At 39.3% G+C, this 23,018-nt stretch overlaps 2 protein-coding genes across 5 annotated transcripts in view; both read left to right on the forward strand.

Annotated features, from left to right (window-relative positions):
* The window catches only part of N4BP2L2 (NEDD4 binding protein 2 like 2), a 64,586-nt gene extending 51,098 nt beyond the window's left edge, over positions 1-13,488 (forward strand). Inside the window, 4 exon segments of the mRNA XM_006183204.3 lie at positions 6,246-8,002; positions 10,295-10,341; positions 10,343-10,381; positions 11,671-13,488. Coding sequence (XP_006183266.2) covers positions 6,246-8,002; positions 10,295-10,341; positions 10,343-10,381; positions 11,671-11,703 — 1,876 coding nt within the window. The 3' untranslated portion in view covers positions 11,704-13,488.
* A 134-nt stretch (positions 13,489-13,622) lies between these two features.
* Positions 13,623-23,018, forward strand: part of N4BP2L1 (NEDD4 binding protein 2 like 1) — a 30,449-nt gene continuing 21,053 nt past the window's right edge. For all 4 annotated transcript variants that reach the window (XM_006183209.3, XM_032496333.1, XM_032496332.1 and 1 more), the window contains exon 1: positions 13,623-19,259. In XM_006183209.3, the coding sequence (XP_006183271.3) occupies positions 18,991-19,259 (269 nt within the window). In that variant the 5' untranslated portion in view covers positions 13,623-18,990. The remainder of the gene's footprint in view (positions 19,260-23,018) is intronic.

A 23,018-nucleotide genomic window follows, 5' to 3' on the forward strand; every position in this document is an offset into this window, starting at 1 on the left:
TTAGGTAATAACCACATACTGTTTTCTCCATAGTAGTCAGTTTTTGCTTTATCTGGATGTTCTCTCACCTTTGTGTTCAGGTCACAGTTCACTTGGTCAGGTTAGCTTGTCTCTGAACAAATACTCTCTTTCTAATTCTTAAGAAGTACACTCCATCCCTACCCAGGAGCTTAGATTCTAATCCATTATTTAGAAAGCAAAATCTCATTAATCAGAGATGTGTTACCATTTGTTCTTTTCTTATTTCTTCCTTTCTTCTCTAAAACTACAGCCCATGCCTCCAATTCTCCTGATTTCTTCTCCACAACTAACTTATATTTAGTGATGCTTCTTTTCTTTTAATGGTACCATTCATTCCTAAATGAATCAGCACAAGTGAGACACAGGTTTGATGAGCCTTTCACGTTTTATAAGTAGATCAATACATCTACTGATTAGCCCCATCCATTGCGTATACATTCTCACAGAAGTTAGTACCACCGCTGCCACCACCACTTCTCTTACCTCCCAGGTGCTTCACAAGTCCCTGTTACCAGTTTCTGTTTTCTTTCCAAAAGGCCTAGTCCAAGTACTGGAACAAGTATGGTTGCTGTATAGAGCTTCAGTGGTGCAGAAGTAGTATAAGTCTGACACACTTCCTTGTCAAGTCAATCTTCTGATTTTCATACTTCTTGGTGTTATGTTGTATTTTTTTAAACATTTTTATTGAGTTATAGTCATTTTATAATGTTGTGTCAAATTCCAGTGTAGAGCACAATTTTTCACTTATACATGAACATACATATATTCATTGTCACATTACTTTTTCACTGTGAGCTACCACAAGATCTTGTATATATTTCCCTGTGATATACAGTATAAACTTGTTTATCTATTCTACATTTTGAAATCCCAGTCTGTCCCTTCCTACCCCCCGCCCCCTTGGCAACTACAAGTTTGTATTCTATGTCTATGAGTCTGTTTCTTTTTTGTATTTATGTTTTTTGTTTTTGTTTTTGTTTTAGATCCCACATATGAACGATCTCATATGGTATTTTTCTTTCTGTTTCTGGCTTACTTCACTTAGAATGACATTCTCCAGGAACATCCATGTTGCTGCAAATGGCATTATGTTGTCAATGTTTATGGCTGAATAGTATTCCATTGTATAAATATACCACATCTTCTTTATCCAGTCATCTGTTGATGGACATTTAGGCTGTTTCCGTGTCTTGGCTATAGTAAATAGTGCTGCTATGAACATTGGGGTGCAGGTGTCATTTTGGAGTAGGGTTCCTTCTGGATATATGACCAGGAGCAGGATTCCTGGGTCATATGGTAAGTTTATCCCTAGTCTTTTGAGGAATCTCCATATAGTTTTCCACAGTGGCTGCACCAAACTACATTCCCACTAGCAGTGTAGGAGGGTTCCCTTTTCTCCACAGCCTCTCCAGCATTTGTCGTTTGTGGAACTATGTTGTATTTTTAATTGGAATTCCAGTCCTTGGGAGACTCCTTTGACTAATTTGTTTAGCAAACTGTTTTAATAAATTGCCTATCTCCCAGACTCTTAAGCTGCCTCATTCTTTCATGATCCATATTAAATTCTCTGCAGACATTGTGAGTTTTCATCATTGGCAGGTTTCTACTATTCTTTCTCTAAGTAGCTATCAGATTGTAATCCACTTAAAAACGCATAGGAATTCTTGAGTAGTATTAGAGAAGCCCTCATCTTTTCCACTTTCTAACCTCTGTTATAGGGACAGATTAGTTTATTGGTTAAGACCCTGAGCTGAACTTTGAGGCAATTGATTTAGCAAAGCTCTCTCCAAACCCTTGCCTTGCACAGGGTTCTGTGTATCAACAAATGGCTGTTCATCCTTCCAATTGTTCAGGCAAAAATCTGTGCACTCATACTTGATTGTTACCTTTTTCCTCATAGTCTAACCAATTTGTTTTCAAATCCTGCTTGTCTTTCCTTCAAAATATGTGCAGAATGTGATCATTCTTCCCTACCTCTACCCTATGACAAATAAATTAATTACAGGAGGAGATCCTTGTGTCCAGCAGCCTACCTGAGTTATGGGTCACCCTGGTCTTCCCATTGCTCATATAAAACTTTGGCATAAAGTCCGATTAGGGAAATAGGTCCTGCTCCACACCACCTTCTCTCACTTTCTGTTGTGGTTCTATCTTGCTTTGATCCAGAGAGAGAGAGAACAAGAGAAAAGTCTCAAGACACTATAAGGTTAGTGATAGTAGGAGCCAGGTCCCAAGAGTTGCTTCTATGAAAAGGACTTGACCCTTGCCAGCTGGATATCTCTGTGTTTATGCACATGTGAGAATTTGAAGATGAGAGGAGGAAGAGAAAGAGAGAAGGGAAGTGTTTTTGTAAAATTCTGTATTTAAATTGAGAGGCAGTTTTGTATAATGTTTAAAGAGTATGGAATCTAGAGCCAGTCAGCCTTGGTCTCAATCCTGCCAGTAGGCATGTGACCCAGGGCAAATTCTCTCTCTCTCTCTCTCTCTCTCTCTTTTTTTCCAGTTTTACTGAGAAATAATTCACAGACATCCCTGTGTAAATTTAAAGTATACAGCATAATGGTTTGATTTACATAAATTGTGAAATAATTACCACAATACGGTTAGTTAACATCCATCAACTTATATAGATAGAATAAAAATAAAAGAAACAAGTTTTCTCCTTGTGATGAGAACTCTTAGGATCTACTCTCTTAACAATTTTCCTATATATCTTACCTCAGTGTTAACTATAGTCATCATGTTGTATATTAAACCCCTGGTACTTACTTATCTAATAACTGGAAGTTTGTACCTTTTGACCACCTTCCTCCAATTCCGCTTACCCCACCCCCAGCTTCTGGTACAAATCTAATCTATTTTTCTATGAGGTTTTTTTTTTTTAGCATGTTTTCTTTTAGATTCCACGTGTAAGTGAGATCTAACAGTATTTATCTTTCTCTTTCTGACTGATTTCACTTACCATAATACCTTCAAGGTTCATCCATGTTGTTGCAAATGGTAGAATGTCTGCATTTTTTATGGCTGAATGATATTCAATTGTATGTGTGAGATTATCTATCTATCTATCTCATATAGAAAATGTATTTTTATTGAAGTATAGTCAGTTTTGGCATTCTTTACTCCATATCCTTTTTTAAAAAATATATTTTTATTGAAGTATAGTCAGTTTACAATGTGTCAATTTCTGGTGTATAGCACAATACTTCAGTCATATAGGGACATACATATATTCATTTTCATATTCTTTATCCATTTATCTGTTGATGGACACTTGTTTCCATGTTTTGGCTATTGCAAATAATGCTGCTATTAACATGGGGTACAGATATCTTTTTGAGGTAGTGTTTTTATTTCCTTTGGATATATTCGCAGAAGTGGAATTGCTGAATCATATGGTAGTTCTGTTTTTAATTTTTTGAGGAACCTGCATTCTGTTTTCTATTGTGGCTGGGAGAATTCTTCAACTTCTCTTTATTTCAGTTGCCTTTTTGAGATGGGGGTAAAACTAGCATTTGCCTTACCACATGTGGTTATTGTGAACACTTGGTAAGTTAGTATATTGTAGAGCAATAGTTAGTGTGCATTAGTAGTTGTATTTTTTTAAGCCAATTTTCAAAGTAGCATTGTGGACTTTAGAATTCCTGGTGGCATAGGGAGCTATAAACATTTTTCTGATGATATCTAGTACCCCATTTCCATAGATTAGGGCTTTTACCTTGTGCAGTAGAGAGCTGTTTAAAGGGACATTGGCTGTATACATCTATCAAAATTCATCAAATTGTACATTTGAAATATGTGTAGTTTACTGTACAGGAACCATACCACAATAAAGGTGTTAAAAAGAGGGGAGAGGGGACCAACTGATACATGTTAAATGCATTCAGCTCCATAGAGTCACCAGTCCTGGAGTGAGTTTTAAGTCTTCAGTATTTTATATTTAGTCCAATAAATAAAGCAACAACAAACTCGACCCATTATTTTCCTCCTTTCCCTGAAACAGAATGGTTCATGCTTGGGTGAAGACAGTGGAGTTTGGTTTTAGGATGACAGACAAGTCTGCAGTGTGAATTTCCTAACAGTGATGGCACGTTAGATTTCAACTAGACCTTTCATCAGAATCAGAACTGACTGTGAAAAGAGTCACTACAGAGTTGGCATTCTTTACTCCATATCCTTTTTTAAAAAATATATTTTTATTGAAGTATAGTCAGTTTACAATGTTGTGTCAATTTCTGGTGTATAGCACAATACTTCAGTCATATAGGGACATACATATATTCATTTTCATATTCTTTTTAACCATAAGTTACTATAAGATATTTCCCTGTGCTATATAGTATAAACTTCTTGTTTCTCCTTATCATTTTTATAGAAGCCACATCTTAATTGCTTCTCAGTAATTTACTGTTCCTTAATGGTTTTTTTCTTTTTCAAAAAATTCAAATTTATTTTTAATTGAAGTATGGTTGATTTACAACCTTAATGTTCTTTCTAAACCAACATCCAAGAAGATATGTAAACAAGGGCAACAGCAATTAAATGACTAAGAACAAGACCTTCAGGACTCCTACCTATTGAAAGTAGCCTAGCAGCATGGGATGGAATAAACCAGGCCAGAGGCTAGGGTAGTTTTAATAATCTCTCTGTTTCTGTGTTTGTTTGCTTGTTTAATTGTTTTCCTATTTCTCTATCCTGGTTTTGTTTTTCCCTCAGCTGTATCTATTGTCCTTCCCCCACTGTATTTTACTGTTTCCATCTGTATCTTGTGAAAGAAAATATAACTAAACCTTTAGATTCTAAATTAGAAAATGTCCTAAATCCTTTTTCTCTCAGGATCAAAGATTGCCTTCAATCAAGGGGCACTGTGTACTTTTCCTGTGCTTGATGAAAACACGATTGCTTTTTTGTATGGGATGAGTCTTCACTGTAGAACAGTCTCCGGCATTGCAGGATGGTTAACATCCCTGGCCTCAGTACCAAGTGCCAGCCATTGAGACCACCAGAAATGCCTTCACACATTTCCAAACACCCTATAAGGTAGTGGTGGAGCCTCTGGTTTAGAACCACTGCTAGCTAGGCAGTTGGAAGCGTTATCACCTCAATACTGGCCTTGGCTCCTTATCATCAACTGTTCTTTATAATTTGATGGGGCAACTTAATTGCGAAAAGTTTTTTTTTTAATTGAAGTGTAGTTAATTTACAATATTGTGTTAGTTTCTGGTGTATAACAAAGTGATTCAGTTCTCTCTCTTTCTCCCTCCCCCACCCCGTGTGTGTGTGTGTGTATGTATGTGTGTGTGTATATATATATATATGTATATTCTTTTTCAGATTCTTTTCCATTATGGTTTATTACAAAATATTGAGTATAGTTCCCTGTGCTATACAGTAGGACCTGGTTGTTTGTTTATTTTATATATAGTACTGTATATCTGCTAATCCCAAACTCCTAATTTGTCCCTCCCATTTCTTTCCCTTTTGGTAAACATAAGTATGGTTTCTATGTCTGTGAGTCTGTTTCTGCTTTGTAAATAAGTTCCTTTGTATCACATTTTAGATTCCACATATAAACAATATCATATTGGGGGGAGCATATAGCTCAAGTGGTAGAGCACATGCTTAGCATACACAGGGTGGTGGGTTCAATCCCCAGTACCTCCTCTAAAAATAAATATTAAAATCTAATTATCGCCCCCATTTTTTAATTTAAAAAAAAGTATCATATAATATTTGTCTTTCTCTGTCTAACTTCACTTAGTATGATCATCTCTAGGTCCATCCATTTTGCTGCAACTGTTAATTGCCAAAATTTTTACGTCTAGAGAAGTCCTAGCTATTTGAGCCACTAAAACTGTGCCATTTAGACTATACCTGTCACTTTTCACTTTTCAAAATTCAAAATGTTAGGAAAACCAAGATGTTTATTGGTAGGTTTTCTATACATAAATAAAAAATTTTACATATATATAAATACTGGGTTTTCATAAAGTTACTGGTTTATGAAATAAGTATGTGAAAATGAGTTGTAACTTTCTCAAAGTGTACTCATTTTAGAGAAATAAAGTATATCTCTTTTAAAAAGTGATTTTAAAATATAGTACAAAGTACACACACACTCTCGTACTAACAATCTGTAAACCTAAAACTGAGTATAATGTTTTAGTTTGTTGATGTTATACAAGTAATTAAATTATGAATTTCTTAATTCTTTTATATTTCAGAGAAAGGGATTTGAAGAAAACTGGGCACAGACTCAACAAAACCAAACAGAAAAGAAACAGAAGAAGAAATAAAAAGAAGAGCGGTCATGGTAAAATCATGGATGAAAACTCATTTGAAACCTTAAGTTATCTTACATCAGAAGATCAGGACCCATCTCAGAGTGAAGAGGAAGACTTAGAAGAGACCAAAAGAGAAGCAGGATGTTCCTTCACTGGAGGTCTGAGACGTGACGTAGGACATTTCAGAAATGGCCAGAAAGATGAAAGACAGGAAAACATAAATTCTGAAAACACTTTGCCAAATGTTATGTCTGTAGTTGAGTTGGACGATACAGCAAAGAATTACCTCCCTAAGAAAGCTGATGACTTGTTTCTAAGTTTGTCGTTGATGCCCGATGAAAGCTCTGTTTCCTGTCCAACAGTGACTCAAAATCTTTCCTGTGAAGCAAGTGATGACTGCTCTGGCACAAAGGTAGAAAAGCATACTGGAAATAGAGAGATCATGGCATCAGATGTCCAGGACCAATTTGTTGAAACCCCACACTCACTTATGCAGAAGAGAGAGGTGGTAGATAAGAGTCTTCTGAATGAAACAATTCTGTGTGATCAACATGGATCTCGAACTTCAGATAAAGTTTTACCAAAGGAACAGGGAGTAAATACAACTGGAAACAATTACTGGGCTTTTTTCTCAAATGATTTATCTGATGAAGAATTACAACTGGGCTCTGAAAGACAACCCTATTGTGGTAGCTGGCCTGAGGGACCTCATAAGTTTATATGTGAGCAGAGACCAAAGAAAGATAGATGGCGAAAGGTAGCCTGTCCTGACAGCAAGGGGCAATTGATTAAATTGATCTCCACTTCTGAAGGAGCATCAGGACCAGGAAGCAGTCCAGAAACATTGATAGCAGAGAAGCAATTGATAGAAAATGAAGATTTGTCACCTCCAACTGAGAATATAGATCCTGTCATAGAAACAGAGACAAACATCTTTAGAAGCTGCTTCTTTAAGCTGGATATCATGAAGAGTGCCTTTCACTCCACAAATAAAAAAAGGAGGCAGAAGAGGATTTTCAGTTTGGCACCGAACTTTAACTTACTGGGACAGATACATATCAGTGTAAAAGAAAGGGGGCAGTACGGCTTGTTAACAGAAAGCCATGGATTAAAAATTACTTTGAAAGAAGAAAATGATAGAATTTCAGAAATAAATAATGAAGAAGAGAATAAGAAAAAACTTACGACCTTCAATCATCATCCATCATGGTTTTACTTTGATATTGTCAAAGATACTCCTCTAAATGTTGGTAGACAATTTTATTCTCATTACCTGCCATTTACCAGACTAAGGCACTCAGTATATTTTTACAAAAACCCCATTACTTCTCTTATGCCCCAATATACATCTAGCTTTTGGAAGATACCTTTTACAAGCAAGAAACCATTATTGACTTTCAGCTCTAAGACAAGAGTAGGTGATAAACTAAATGATGTAAGGCTTACTTCAGAAATTTTAAGTAGCCACCCTGATACGTTGTACTCTTTTAGTGTCACTTCTGATGTTCACTATTTAACTGAAAGTTTTGGTAAAAAGCTGAAGATGTGGGAAGAACCTAAGTCATTACAGTTCTTACAAACTGAGGATAACCAAGATTTAACAAGCCCTGACTGCTTTGATTCCCTTGAGCTACCACTATCACAAAGGTTTGCCTTTCAACTAGTAAAGCTTTTTGGATCTCCTGGAGTTCCAGTGGGTAAATTGTGTTTATTTGCTACAAATAAAAAGTCTGATTTAACGTATGTTCATAATTTTTGAGGTGTTTCTACCTCGTGTTAGTGATTTCATGCAGTTAATTGATCTTGTGATGCTTTTCAGTGGATGGGAGGACTCAGCAAATGGTACTTGATGAAGTCATGCCTCCCAGCCCCCGCCTCCACAACCAGCAGTCTGAAATGTCTTTGGGCACATTGAATATGTGGACTCACAGTTTAAATAGTGGGACGAATGAAGAATGAGACAGGCAGTGGTTATGTAACAAATAGAGATGGACTGCTTTTGTAAGAAAAAATCTTTCTGCTTTCTACATTTTCCTTATTTGGCACATGGCTCTTAGGAAGGAATCTGACTGGCTGACTTGAAAGCTTCTTTGGGGCTCTTAAGATTGTTGTTTTTGGAAGTGAAAAATCCACCTGTGAATTTAAAAAGTGAAAAAATTTAAAAAATAATTCTAAGTAAAATTCTAAGTAAATTTCTTCTAAATAATATGCCTATTTAAGATGCTAAATATCTTAAAGAGGAAGTGGAACACATATCCCAGCCTTTCCTTATCTGTAAGTCAATTGCATGTATTGATGATTTCATGCAATTGCATTGTGTCTCCTACCTTGGGGACAGAAGCTCTAAGAGCCAAGAAGTAAAGCTCTAGTCCCTACATCCTGTATCTTCCTGATTTATGTATATATTTTTCTGTAACTACCAGGGACCCTAGGCTTCTCTAACAGCTTCTCTTCCAGAGTTTTTTTACTTTGTTCCTAAACTTCTTCTGTTATGGGCAAATTTGGTCCACTTAGCTCTGACCCAAGATTGGCTAAGTCTCAGGGTCAGGGGAGTCACAGCTATCAACCTGCTATGTCATCATGTTTATCATTTTTGTAAACTTTGTGAATAATCACATCTTAACTGTTTGCTGCAATTTTCCATCCTTCTACGTGCAATGAAGAAACATACCAATTAAAAAAAATTAAAATGGACTTGCTTTGAAGAATTTAACAAGATAATGGAAGTCATTTTAGGACAGGGTTCTTTGTCCAAAATCCATATTCTGAAGTTGTAGGAAACTTTTTGTGTCATTTTATGCCATTTTGCTAGGGAGAAAGTCCATAGATTTTATCAGCTTCTCAGGGATGTCCATGACCCCAAAATACTAACAACCACTGCCTTACATCAGCACTAGAAAGCATGAAGTCACTAGTGGGAAAGGATTCTAAACCTCCTCCCTTGAATGCCCAACACCATAATAATCAACAATAATAGTCCAGCATCCATTAATTAGGCTTTAGAAAGCGTTTTAGAGGAAATAGACCTCATTCATCAAATAGTTTACCTTCTAAATAGGGAGACAAGACTAACACAAAAAATTATTGCACATGAAAAATATAAATGACAATCATGAATATTTTATGAATGAGGTTAGCCATGCTAAAGGAATTGTTGAAAATATAGGGTTATATAGTTTTATGTGGGATGGCTCCAAATGGAAATGAATTATAACCAGTGCTTATATAAATGTGGCTTAAAAGAAAAAGAGGGAAAGAATTTCACATTTGGAAGTAGTGTGTGCTTAAAAAAGGAGAGGAGAAAACTAAGTGGAGGCTGTAAACCAATTTGGCTAGATTGGACAAGAGAAGCTCTGGTAAATCTATGGCCTTGTAAATAAGACAGGGAACTTGAATGAATTCTAGTTATAGAAACTTTGCAAACACAGTGAGGTGATAAAGTAGAGTCATACATAGACCTGAAGAAACCAAACTACCTATGTTGCTAGAGATATGTGAGTATAGGAAAGATATTTTTTATGGTTTGTATGGCTGATGTGTATAGATCAATGTGTAGACTTGCTTATGAGCATCGTAATTGTATGTAAGCATTTCTCCCCCAGACACTAATATGGAAGTAGTAATTTGCAAAACTAAACTTGCTGTAGTTGCAGAGTTTATACATGTCACAGGAAAGGATGACTACCTGTATTCTATGCCCTGTGGCAGTACCACTTGAAGCCACTGATGTGTATATATATGTATTTACTTACTTGAGAATATCAACTATGATACACATCACTTTACATATACACATAAGCATTTTTATTGAGTCTGGATAGTAATAGAGATCTGAGACAAACAACTCCTGCTTTAACTGTCTCTGAAATATCTTCAAAACCAGGCTTTTATCATTATGGTAGTCTTGATATCATGTTTGCATATCTTCACAGTTAAGGTAAAAAACTGTATGACATTATAGATGAAATTTATTCTCTGTTTTTTCACAGAATCTTTGTTGCCTTTTGACTGTGTGGTTCCCCTTGATTGGAAGACACTTGAAGATGATCTGTTTGCAATGGAAAACATCAGTAGAGGTACATTTTTATCGCTTTCAAAGAAGACCTTCTCTAACTGGTTTCTTTCTTTGTTTTAAAATTTTTTAAAAAATTTAATATGATTTTTAAAAGGTTACATTTCATTTAAAGCTGTTACAAAATACTGATATTCCCTATGTTGTGCATAACATCCTTGAGCTTATCTTAGACCCAGTGGTTTGTACCTCCCACTTCCCCACTCCTATATTGCCTCTCCTGGCCACTAATGACCACTAGTTTGTTCTCTGTATCTGTGGATCTGCTTCTTTTTTGTTTTATTCACTAGTTTTGTTGTTTTTTTAGATTCCACATATAAGTGATGTCATACACTATTTCTTTATCTGACTTACTCCATGCAGCATAATGCCCTCTAACTGGTTTCTTAAAAAAAAAGAATTGGAGAAAACTTGTTCATCAAATGTAACATGAAGGGCTACATCTCATATTAAATTAGAGAAAAGAATGTATGTGGCTGGGTGGATAATATATACATGTTTCTTTCAATTAGTCTCAAAGAGAAAGTCGTGTTTAATTCCCTAACTTTGTTATAGTGTAAGCTAGTATAAGCGCTCACTGTGGTGACTTTTAGGAGAGTCATTTATTCTTCTTTACATCTTTCTCCTGTCCAGTCCTCAATCTTATTTTGTAGAGTAACAGCTTCAGATTAGATACATATTTACTTGACTTGGAAGCTCCTCCTTATTAATATGTTCTGGTGGTCTATGAATGTTCTGACAGGCTATTAATTTTCCAGTTAGCTGGAGGAGGACTGGCTGGGAAAGTTAGAAAGGTAACAGAAACTCTGGAAAAGCCAGTACTCTATATAACCTAATGAGGAAAGAGCGCCTGGGATTTTGTGTAACATTAGTTCATAGTGATTTAAATGTGCAATGTTAGGGGTCCATTTTGAAATAAGTAGTAAAGTTAAGGTTTAGTGAAACATTATAGAAGTATATAGTTCAGGAAAGTGGGTATTCCTTAACTGTTCCTATAAGCACAGCTGTGGGAAAAGTAGATTTGTTTGTGTGCCCAGGTAGTAAAACCAAATCCTTTTTTTTAAAACTTCTTATTTTTCCTTGTTCCCATGGAGATCTTATTTTACCTAAGCACACACACACACACACACACACACACACTTCAGTATTTTAACTGTTTAAATTGACGTTTGTGGCTATCATGTTTCTTTTCTCATTTTGGGAGTGTCCCTACATGAGTTAAATGATGTTGCAAACCTAACCCCAATGCCAAATATTAATCATTATTATATGTATTTTAATTATAATTTCTAGAAAAGACAGAAGAAGATTGGTTTAAAAAAATGAGAATTCCTTGAACTGTAAGTACAGCTTATTCTGGAGACCACTATATGATCAGAAGGAAATGGATGTTGACATTATTTGTTTCTAATAGCTCATATGTACTACAATTGAAGAGTCAATATAAAAAACTTGTAGTCTGTTACCATGGCAACCCTGTGTGCTATTGCACATGTAATGTTTTTATTTCCTTTAAATGTAGATCTTTTTGTGAAATACAACAAAGCTCAGAATGTTGCTACCAAATTTATTTTCCGACTTTATTGGTTAGAATGTATTTTAGAGTATTTGGTCAACTCACAGTTTATGAGGAGTTTCCTCCCCCTTACTCTCTGCCCCCAGCCCCTAGATTGATATGTGATAAAGGCTGGGAATTTAAGAATATAGGTTATATTTAAATATTAGAAGATTCTCTAGGAAAAGAGGTAAAACATATAGACAAACCCATGTTATGTTTTAAACTTGACATCAACCTGACGTTAAAATAAACACATTGCACTTTTTTCCAAATGCCTAAATTATGAAATAAACACAGCTGCTGTGATTTCATTATATGTGTGTCTGCATTTGATAAGAATTGAATGTACTCTGCATTTGCCATATGTTTTCTCTTTTCATTGTAACTCTTATTTCTAAGAGTATTCTGTGTTTCCGTTTCTCAACTAACTAGAAATACACATATACCCCGTAAAAATAGTTTTCTTTGTTTTCAACATGTTTCTGCTTAAAGAAGAAGGGGAAGTACTAAAGATTTGGGAGAAGAGTCTAGAGGCTTGGAGGGACCACTAGGAAATGTGAGATCAATACAGTAGTGGAAGAGATAAGAGGCTATAAGGACTTCCTGAGAAAGGAGGTGAAGAAATTCATATATTTGTTCAACAAATACTTACTGAGTATTGTTCTCATGGAGTTTATATTGGGATTAAAGTTAGGAAGGGAGTATTTTCCCTTCCCCTCAGTGTGACACCAGTATAAGCAGCATGCAACAAGCATGGATATATTTGGCTATAGCCAATTCTGGAGTCTCTTCTATCTGCTAAACTTCTATCTGCTAATTTTGTGTCAAGGGCACGTTCTGGACCATACTTTTGATTTTTTATGTTCATCTTCTACATTCATGCTAAACTAACTGCCTTCTGTGAACCTCCCAGAGCAGTCATCCCTAGTTATTAGTCTTCTCTTGTTGGGGATTTTTATGAGTGTTGTAAGCTATGTACAGATTTTTTATAATTATTATGAGAATGGGCCTCCAAGTTTTGTGTTTGGCGTAATGATCAGTAGGCATCAAGGGGTAAATAGAAATTTAGAAAGAGAGAAATAGCAGGAGAATGTGGTTGCTCTGGGAGCCTCAAATCCTTGCCTCTTTCAAGATCCTTTTCCTGCTGGTCGCCAGGGTGTGTGTGTGTGTATATATATCTCTCCTCCTTTAAGGAGGTAGGATGGAGTGCTGGAAAGAGAATGGGTTCCCATCTTGAAGCTACTGCTGACTGGTTGTGTGACCTTAAACAAATTACCCTCTCAGGTCCTCAGTTTCTTCACCTGTAGAAAAATAAGTTTATAATAGCAGCCTGTCATGGGGGTATTAAAAAAGGAGTAAATGAAATAACTTGTACAGATTTCTTAGCATAGTACCAGACAAATAATAGGCTCTTTGTAAGGAGGGTTAATTCCCTTCCCCTAAGTACTTTTGTTGGTTACAGCACTGTCTTTGAAATGCCCCTGGCAGAATAGTAATTGTGTTATCCAGGAGAACAACATATTGACTAAATAAACTTAACACATTTGCACTAATTAGTGTATTTATTATTAACTTTATAACATAAATAGCTGGACATAGAACAGGTTTTGATTGAGAGATAGGTGGTTGGGCAACGTCAGGAGGACAGGCTCTTGAATGAGGCGGGACGAGGCAGGATGTGGAGACTGTGGGACAGTGTGAGGTCCTAGATGCTGGGGCTAGGGGTGTGGTATAAGTAGGTTAAGAGCCTGGGAAACCGACATCAAACTCCGCTCACGTCACCATTTTGTCTGGGCTTGTCCAGGCTTGTGTTTGTTTGTAGTTGAATTCTCCGTCTCTGGTGCTGTTGAAGATCGTACTCATCCAGAAAGAGTGCTCAGTGCCAACCTAGAGGATCATCCACAGTGATATACTCGTTGGATACCAAAATTGGTTTGAATAATCTGTTCAACCATTCTTGATCAGTTACCCTGAATACTAATAAAAAAAAAAACTCAACAAAAGAGGTAACAACTTGAACATTCTATTCTATAATTTTGAAGATATTTGCCATACTTTATTTTATGAAGAAAATAAGGCACAGAAAACTTGAGTAGCTTATTTTAAAAATTGCATCATAATAGAAGGGTAGGCCCTATATCCAAGTATGGGGCCACAATTCCATTTCTAGAATTCTAAAGTCCAAAACACTCTGAAAACCAATAGTTATTTTTGTTTTGTTTTGTTTCTTAAATGTTTGGCATTAAAAACTAAGTTGACAGCAAAACTTGACCCAAACAGAGAGGCTGATTTTACTTCCTTTTTATCCCACTTGGTGTGGCTATTCAGACATTTCACTGCAGAAATATTAATGTGTTTAATTACCAGGGGCTGCCCTAGACCCCACTCAGAACTTTCCAAATTCTAAAACATATCTGACCTCAAAGATTCTGGTTAGGGATTGTGGGACTTGCACTGTATTCTATGTAACTATTATCTTTTTTATTAGTAGACTTTAGTTTAATTGTACTTAACAAACTTCAAATATGAAAGATTACTCACTATTCAGCATGTAGGCATTTACAACCTTCTCCTCATCCTGTTTTATCTTCTCCAGGGAATAAATCTCCAGGCTTCCTTAGTGGGCAGGCAGCTGCCTGACTATGTAGATGTTTGTTTCTTAAACAAACTTTCAACTGACCTTCCTGTGTAAAATCCCATCTCCAGCCCTAAATCTTCCAGTTCCTGAAACTTTAGGGGTTATTTAGGGTAAATTTTATTGCTTCTTGGCTTTCTATAATTTGGATTTTGTTTTCCAAATTAACACTGGGCCTTTGTTTTCCAGTTTTCAAAATTTGTTGCTGTGAACTTTTCTCTTTTCTTACAGTTTATACTTAAAAATAATAATAACCCCACCACCCCAAAAAATCCTTTACATTTCAGTGGGGTTTCAGTGAGGGGGTGGAAGTTAAGTATTTGTGTTCCATCTGCCGTCTTTATTGGGAAATGAGTGCTTTATTTTAAAACATCTCAATGTTTTCCTTATTTCCTTTCATTTCATACAGTTTCAGTTTATCTTTCTACTAAACTAAGTCTCTTCCAGATGGAGACCATGGTCTTCAGTGTTTGATTGAACTCCCCAAGGGTCTTGCTCTCTGTTCAGGCTCCTGGAGCCATTGTGAACCTGGACCTGCCTTTGACCTAGGATGGAATGACTTCAGGGAAGAGCTGATCAGCGGTAGGGTTAAGGCACAGGTGGCTGGGGAGCAGACTCTGGCATCTGGCAAATCTTTGCTTTCTTAGGGGCCATCGACAGCAACATTTATGGATTTCTAGTGAATATGTTAGAGACCATACCACCATGGCTATAAGTAAGGGTAGTATTATAAATATTTAACAGGGTAGTGATCAGTTCTGAGACTCCTTTGTGCTGCACTGATGCATACCACCTGACTGTCCACCCAGGCTTATATTCAGGTTCCAGAATGCCCCTAGCTTTCCCAGCACCAGCCTTTATTACTTTGCCCTAACTTCCAGAATGGAGCTTTAGAAAAAATGGATTGAGACTACTGTCCCCACCTCCTATGTTTCCTCCTCAAAGGTTATAATCGTCAAGTACTCCTGTGCACAGTGGAAAATACTAGATGCTGTGGAAATAGATGATATGGTCCTTGTCTTGGGGGAGAAGTGTGAGACCCAGAAGAGTGAGGGATGGAATGTAGGCGGTAGAGGCAGTGCAGGGTAGAATGAACAAAATTAGGATTGTCCAGAGGACATTTCTGCATTGGCAGACTTATCCCAGGCTACCAGAGTCCTGAGCATTTCCCGTCTCAATTCAGCCAAGCAGACATACTCGGTATGACTGTTCTTCCCTTGTCCCCTTCCTTCTCCCTAACCTCCTCCAGTTTCCTGCAGCTTCTGTCAGGCTTCTAGGGGAAGGATGAGGGAAGAGCTAGGTAGAAGCAGTGTTAGGAAGAGAGGACAACAAGGTCCTACCTCTGAATGGCCAGATAGTGCAGACTGTGGCAGAAGGTGCAAGCTAGAGGTGCTGGAGTATCCAGGAGTCCACCATAGAAACAGTGAGCAGGTGAAGATGGATGCTTTCCTCTCCTTTCAAGTCATGTCTTATATGCAACAAGGTGAATAAGAATGTATAGAAGACTTACACTTTTAAGTAAAAAAAATCAGAAAAAAGTTTTTGGTAGGGGAAGAAAGGACATAGGATTAGAGAGGATTGGAAAGCTTCTACCTATATATTTTAAGTGGTTCTACAATGTTAAAGGGTCTTTGGTTAGGCTGCTTTGGAAGCTTCATCTTGCTTTCAGATTTTCTGCTATCTTGGCATCTCCAGGGGAGGAACCTAGGGCTGATTTATAATTGAGCATTCCAAATCCTGGCGTATTTGGAACTGTAGATTTGAGGGTTAAATTCCTGCTTTTCTCTAGCTCTTCCTGTGCACCTCCTTTTTTCCACATTCCATAGTAATAATTAGAGAAATATTGAATGTTTTATCATTTACCAAAAATGACTTCCAAGATTATTTTCTTTATGTCCATCATGGTAATGGTTTCTAGTGCAGCAAAGTGAGATTGTACTGGTCATCACATTCTAGAGAAATGGAACAGAACCCTAGAGCTAAAGAGCTGGTTGAATGAACTGAGGGCGTGAAGGAGTGTTATCACAGGGATCCTCTGATATGGGGGTGGCTCTCCTCTGGAGGCTGCCACCTAGATAAGACCAGTAAGGATCTGAATGCAGCTAACAGCAAGGTGGCTTTCAGATCTGTCAGTATGGTCACTGACTCTGTTTACATTACTCCTTAGCTGAAGTCATTACTATCTTCGTTCAGTCTTAATCTTTTGTAAATCCCTAGCTCAGACTTATCTACTGAGAAAGCAGTTCTGGTCCACATACAATTATTGAGCACCTCCTAAATGTCAGCACTGTGTTAGATCTTGGGATAACAAGGGCAACAATGTCCTTGCCCTTGAACTTACAGTCTAGTGGGAGGAAACAGATACACAAACAGATAGCTTTCAACAGTGTGGTTCTGAGAAATAGGGGGACATAGAGTTTGATGACTAGTCAAATCTTGGGAGCTAAGAGAAAGGAGAAGTGTATAGGGTCACTTTAAGGTACTGCCAACTATTTTATCCTTGAGTTCTCCCTCTCTGGGGCTCCACACACTATATTAGAGTTCTGTCTCTCACACTCTTCTTCAGTAGATTCACCTCAAAGGCATAGTCCTCAAATGCTGTCCCCAAGCCCCCTCTTCAGCTGTCTGCTCTATTCTCTATCTACTCACAGGGCAAGGATTTCCAAAGCTTTGTCTCCAGCTCAGACCTCTCTTCTGAACAACACACTCATATTTCCTAGCACCCACTAGGTTGCTCCAGCTGCCATAGGCGCTAGAGAATCCGTGTGCCAAAACTTCTAGCCTCCAAAGCTCTGTCTTCCTGCTGCCCTGTCCCGCGCTGCTCAAGACGCCCTCTATGGAAGGAAATTGAAATGGGCAGAAGTCTCATGGGGCACTGTCCAACAGAAATATGTTAGTCATATATGTAATTTAGACTTTTCTACTAGCCACATTAAAAAAGCAAAAAGAAGCAGGTGAAATTAATTTTAGTAATATTTGAACCCAATACACTTAACATATTATCACTTCAACATGTAATCAATATAAAAACGATTGAGATATTTTACACTTTTTTTTTTCATACTGAACCTTCAAAATTCAGTATGTATTTTAATCTCAGTTTGGACCAGCCACATTTCAAGTGCTCAGGAGCCACATGTGGCTAGTGGCTCCTGTATTAGACAGTGCAAGTCTAGATTGAAAAAAGTAGTATTTGAGGCTGGGCAAGAATGTTCTTGTAAGAAGTATGATAGGATACATACATTGTAAGCATCATTATTTTATGATTATATATATTCTCCATTGTTTATGGTTTCCCCTAATATTTAGAGAAGCTTTTGAAATTCCAGTGGTTCTCAGTAGTTCTGTGAATCCTTCCTGCAATGCTGGGAAGAGATTTTCAAGAGTAAGCAGCTCATCTCCCTGCCCGCTCATCCCCACCCCTAATCCTAAGAGGAAGTAAAATTATTAGCACAGAGCCCCTCCCTACTTGGACAGTCCCTCCCAAAGCTCGTTGTGAAATCTCTAGGTTTCATTTTAGAAGGAAATTGCTTTAATTTAAAAATTTTTAAATTTTGTCTCTTTCAGTCCATGCATCTTAAATTTTAGTTTACAAAATAGGATCACTCTATCACACTCTTGAGTGTGAAATATTGGAGAGTATTATGGTGATAACCAACTGGCACTCACCAGTTCCTGGAACTTAGAATTTAATTCTGGATATTCATCTATAGTATCAGAAGGCTGCTTCTTTCCCGGGGGGGGGGGGGGCCTCAAATAGTTCCCGGAGAGACCGTGTCTTTTCAGGTGGCAGCAGAATATGAACTTGGGGAGTAGCCCGCCCTTCTCAGGAGGCCTAGTTTATGCTGCTGTGCATAAATCAAGATTAGTTTTAAGGGGTGATTTTTTTCTGAAGAAGAGATTTAAAGTTATGTAGAGGCAACAAAGCTTTCTAAGAATATTTTTGGCAGGCTGATAAAGATTAAAAAAAAAAAAAAGATACAGGCCCTGGGAGAGTGGTGGTAGCCGTTGGGACACCAGCCAGATATTGATGCTCACAAACTGGGGGAGACAATGAGCCTTTACTGTTACTATTCAAAATGCTGTTCACATTCTTTTATCGTCAACTAAAACTATTTCACTTTCAAGGTCTAGGCCAGTGGGCGGTGGGGTGAGGGAGGGCTTTTGCGGCGGGCCTGCCTTCCAAGCGGGCAGCCGGGGGAAATGTCCAGTGTCCCGCTGGGCCAGCCCTCTCCCCTCAGGGCGAAGGGAGGCCAGGGAGTAGGGCGGAGAGCAGGGGTCGCGTCACCAAGGTTTTCCCTGCTGTCAGTCTCCCATAGTCCCCAGCTTTCCAGGTAGGGACGCCCCCTCCCACGCAGCGCGGTTCGGGCGGGTGGGAAGGAGGGGCTGGGCTCCGAGCGCCCGCCCCTCCATCTATCACATGGCCGGAGAGCCACAAAAACAACAGCTTTGGCCAGGACCCTGGCTCCAGGAAAGGGAACCCAGGGCTCTTGCGACCAGCCCCCACCCAATGGAGGAGAGTTTTCTTGAATCCTTTGGGAGGCTGAGCCTCCGGCAGCAGCAGCAGCAGCCGCCTCGGCCGCCGGCCCCGCCGCCCCCGCGTGGGACACCTCTGCGCCGCCACAGCTTTCGGAAACACCTCTACCTCCTGCGAGGCCTCCCGGGCTCCGGGAAAACTACACTGGCCAGGTAATGACGGCACCCGGGCGCCGCGCGCGGACAGGGCCGAGCGAGCCCCTCACCCGGCCCCGGCCCCGGCCCGAGCCTGCCGCGGGGCAGCCGGGCCGCCCGGTCCCGCCCGAGCCGCGGGCCCGAGCTGCGGGCGGCCCGTCCCGTTGGTTCCCATGCTGCGCCCTCGCGGGAAGACGGCTCTAGGCACTGCGCCTGGCGCGAGCCGCAGATGGCACCGGCCCCCGCGCGGCCCCTGCGCCAGCCGGGCTGGGGAGCCTTCGCCCCTTGCCCGGGGTCGGGGGCCCGCGGGGAGTCTTCTTCAAGAAAGCCCGGTGGCGACTGCAGAGAAAACCGCCGGGCCGACCGCTGGCGCGCAGACACCCGCCACGGTGCGTCAACAGGCGTTTTAAACGGGAGCGGAGAAACGGGGGCCTGGGGTCGGGGGCCGGGCCAGTTGAGGCAGCCCTGCGTGTGCTTTGGCTGAGAAAGTGCACAGGTGCCTGGGGGAGGGGGTCGCGCGGTCGCCGCAGGCCGTCATTGACACAGCCTGGCTACGGGAGCGCAAATTCATTTACTCGTGAATTGCGTCATCGGCCTCCGAACCGGGTCAGAGCAAAATTATGCGGGCTTGTTGCTGGGGCCACCTTGCTAGGCCCGCAGCTGCAGCCTCAACTCCGACTTCTGCCCTGCACTTGTTCCTGCAGCGTTGAACTGTTTCTCTCCTTGCCTTTGCTGACTCTGGCCCGCCTGCCTGGCTTGCCTGCCTAGCCTGCCCTCTGCCACCCTTGCCCTGAATGATTCCCCCAGCCCTTTAAGACTCAGGTCTGTTAGCTGACCCGGCAGCTACCCCACTGGTTGATGCTCGCTCTCCCGGCTCCTCCTCGGCTTCCTCGTTTATACCCCTGTGGCTTCACTTGGTTTGCACATGGTTTTGTTTATCCTTCTGTAAGTTTCTTGAAGGTAGGGGCCCTGTATGCTGTCCTGCCAAGCACAGTGTCTGGCAGGAGTAGGTGTCATTAGAAGTGGACCTTTGCCCTCAAAGAGCTTTCCACCTCACCAGAGAGATAAGGCTGGCTGTAAAACCAGGAGAATGGCCGTAGAACGGTGGAACCATAGAAGAAGAACCAAGGTAGCACACATTCAGAAGTGGATTTGATTGGTACCCAAAGACTGGGAGGAGGGTCTGGGTCCTTTGGGGTTAGGAAACAGTGACAGCTATGGTGATGTGCTGCCAGTTTTAATCAGAATTAGTGACTGATTTGTGGAGTAGAAGCCTCTAGCAAATCAATAGGTCTTCTCTCTGGGTGGAGACTAGGGGAGCCTGCTTAGAATCCAGTGGAACTGGTTATTTTGTGATACGGTCATGGTGGGTACATCTCTTACCAACTAAGTGTCTTCTGAAATCAAATCCTGTTCAGTTTCACTTTGGCTTCCTGATCTGTGACCTATCACACAGAGTGTCCAAGAAGGAAGAAAACGTCTTTGGACAGATTTTGTTTATAACTACTCAGAAGGGAAGTGAAGTGATGAGCGGAAGTGCAGAGAATTGAACTGCAGAATTCATGGGTTTTGGACCTCACTTTTCTCATTTGTAAAGTGAGTGGGATGGCCTGGGTGGTCTTTAAGGTCCCTTCTGGCTCTAACACTCTGCACTTCTAGGATTTTAATTCCTGATTGACATTTGGCTAAATGGAAGACACCGGATGAGAGACCAGCTTATTAAAGAACACCTCCCTAGGGACGACTGGAGTGAGCACTGGCATGGGAGTCCGAAGATGTGCCTTTAGATCCTCTTCATTACAGAATAGTTGGTGACTTTGGGCAATCACCCACCTTTTCTGGGACTTACTTTCCTTTCATGTGAATGCTAAGAAGTGATTAGGTTAGAAGACTTATTGACGATCTTTCTAGCTCTTAATTTCCAGTTGTAGGACTTAAAAATGTTTTGTTATTACTGGCTAGGTAAAGAACTCTGACCCCAGAGTCAATTTATGGCTTCAGATCCAAGCTCTGCTACTGACTAGCTATGATCTCAGTTCCTCTGCACCTCAGTTTCCTTCCTGTTAAATGGGGATATCTGCTCTATCTACTTCAGAGGGCTCTTGTGAGAATTAAACATGTGTGAGAGAACCTGTGAAACTTTAAAGTGCTATATAAATTTTAGAGGCATTAGTTACTGCCCAAGATGTTGGTCAGCTGAAGTAATCTTCAGAATGTTCCTGGGGAGAAGTCTGGCTCTGAAGTGGAGTTGACACTGTGAGTTCTCCTGATAGGCTGGGCATCGGCAGTTCTGGGAGCAGAGGACCTTGGCCTTGCCTCCGGGTGGGTTATGTATTTGCGTAGAAATCTGGGAAGTGGCAAGCAAACAATCCACGGCTCAGCAAGGAAGGAGGCCTGCAGTGAAGATGAAAGGTGTGGAGGAATTCACAGGCTGTGGCCATCAAGGAGCTGCCTTCCCCACTTTTGTGGGGAGCTCAGGTGGGGAAGAGAAGGAGGATGGCAAAAAAAAAATACACGTGTAAGAAAATAGTAAAACTGTAAGGCTATCTTATGTATCGTTGGATTCTGGGAAATTCGTATTTTCATTCTTCTATGTATTTTCCAAATTTTCTATAATGAGCATGTATTTCTTGGATCAGAAAAATAAAACTTTTTTCTTTTAAAAATTGGTGGAGATCCATTTTTACATATCCGGGTTCCTCTTTTTTCTGCTTAACTTTTATCTTTCATTTGATTAAATAAATAAAAATGTTTTTGAAATTAGGATATGTCTGATCTTCCAAATCAACATTGGATTTCTATGCTTTTCATCTGTATGTTTTCATAGTTTGAAAGGGCTGGAATGTAGAAACCATCTATTTAAATTCTTTGTACATATTGAAAAATAACAGTTGGAGTTTTATTTGGTTTAAAATTTTTAAAGTACATCAGAGTACCGAAAAATCAGCGTGCACCCTAACTCTGTTTTACCATCTCAATTTCATTTAAAAAACATTTCAAAAACAGGTTCTTACCATTGACCTGTAAGTCCTACTCTCAGGAATTCATTCTAAGACAATAGCTGGACAAGTGCATGAAGACAGAGGAATGTGCGTTGTAGTTTTTTATATGTTAGAAACAATGTGAGCCAACTTAATTAAACATACAGAAATAGAGGACTGGCTTATAAGTTATGAGTCATTAATGGGAACATAGATGCACATTTTACATGCCAGTATATACACAAAATCCCATTTTGTGTTCAAAGAAAGGGATCTGCATATACTTATAAACAAATGTGTGGAAAGTTGTTGACAGTTGTTGACTTTAAGGCAGTGTGATTATAAACTTTTACCTGTGGCTTATTTTTTCATTTTTCTCTAACAAATATATATTATGCATTAACTTTTTTAATTAAAAAAATTTTTTATACGTGTTAAATTTTTAAAGCTATTTAAAGTTGAAAATAGTTTTATTAAATAATTTGGGTAGATAGACCCAGGTGTGTGACAAAGCATTTATTAAATAACCAAATAAATATGTCATTTTATATATAAAAAGGCTTCTCTGGGTTTATTCTTAGTTGGACATACTAGGAAGCCTTTTTAATCTGTTAGGAGATTGATTTTCATTACTTATTGCTATTAATTGTTTAATTATTAAATATTTTATTAATTATTAATTTTTATTAATTAGCACATGAACTGGCATAGGTCACTTGATTCTTCAACACCACAAGTTCTTTTTCATTAAAATGGAGCTAATATTCCATTGGTTAGTTTATTGTGAGGATTTAAG

The sequence above is a fragment of the Camelus ferus genome, chromosome 14, assembly GCF_009834535.1.
Source record: "Camelus ferus isolate YT-003-E chromosome 14, BCGSAC_Cfer_1.0, whole genome shotgun sequence".
Taxonomy (NCBI): domain Eukaryota; kingdom Metazoa; phylum Chordata; class Mammalia; order Artiodactyla; family Camelidae; genus Camelus; species Camelus ferus.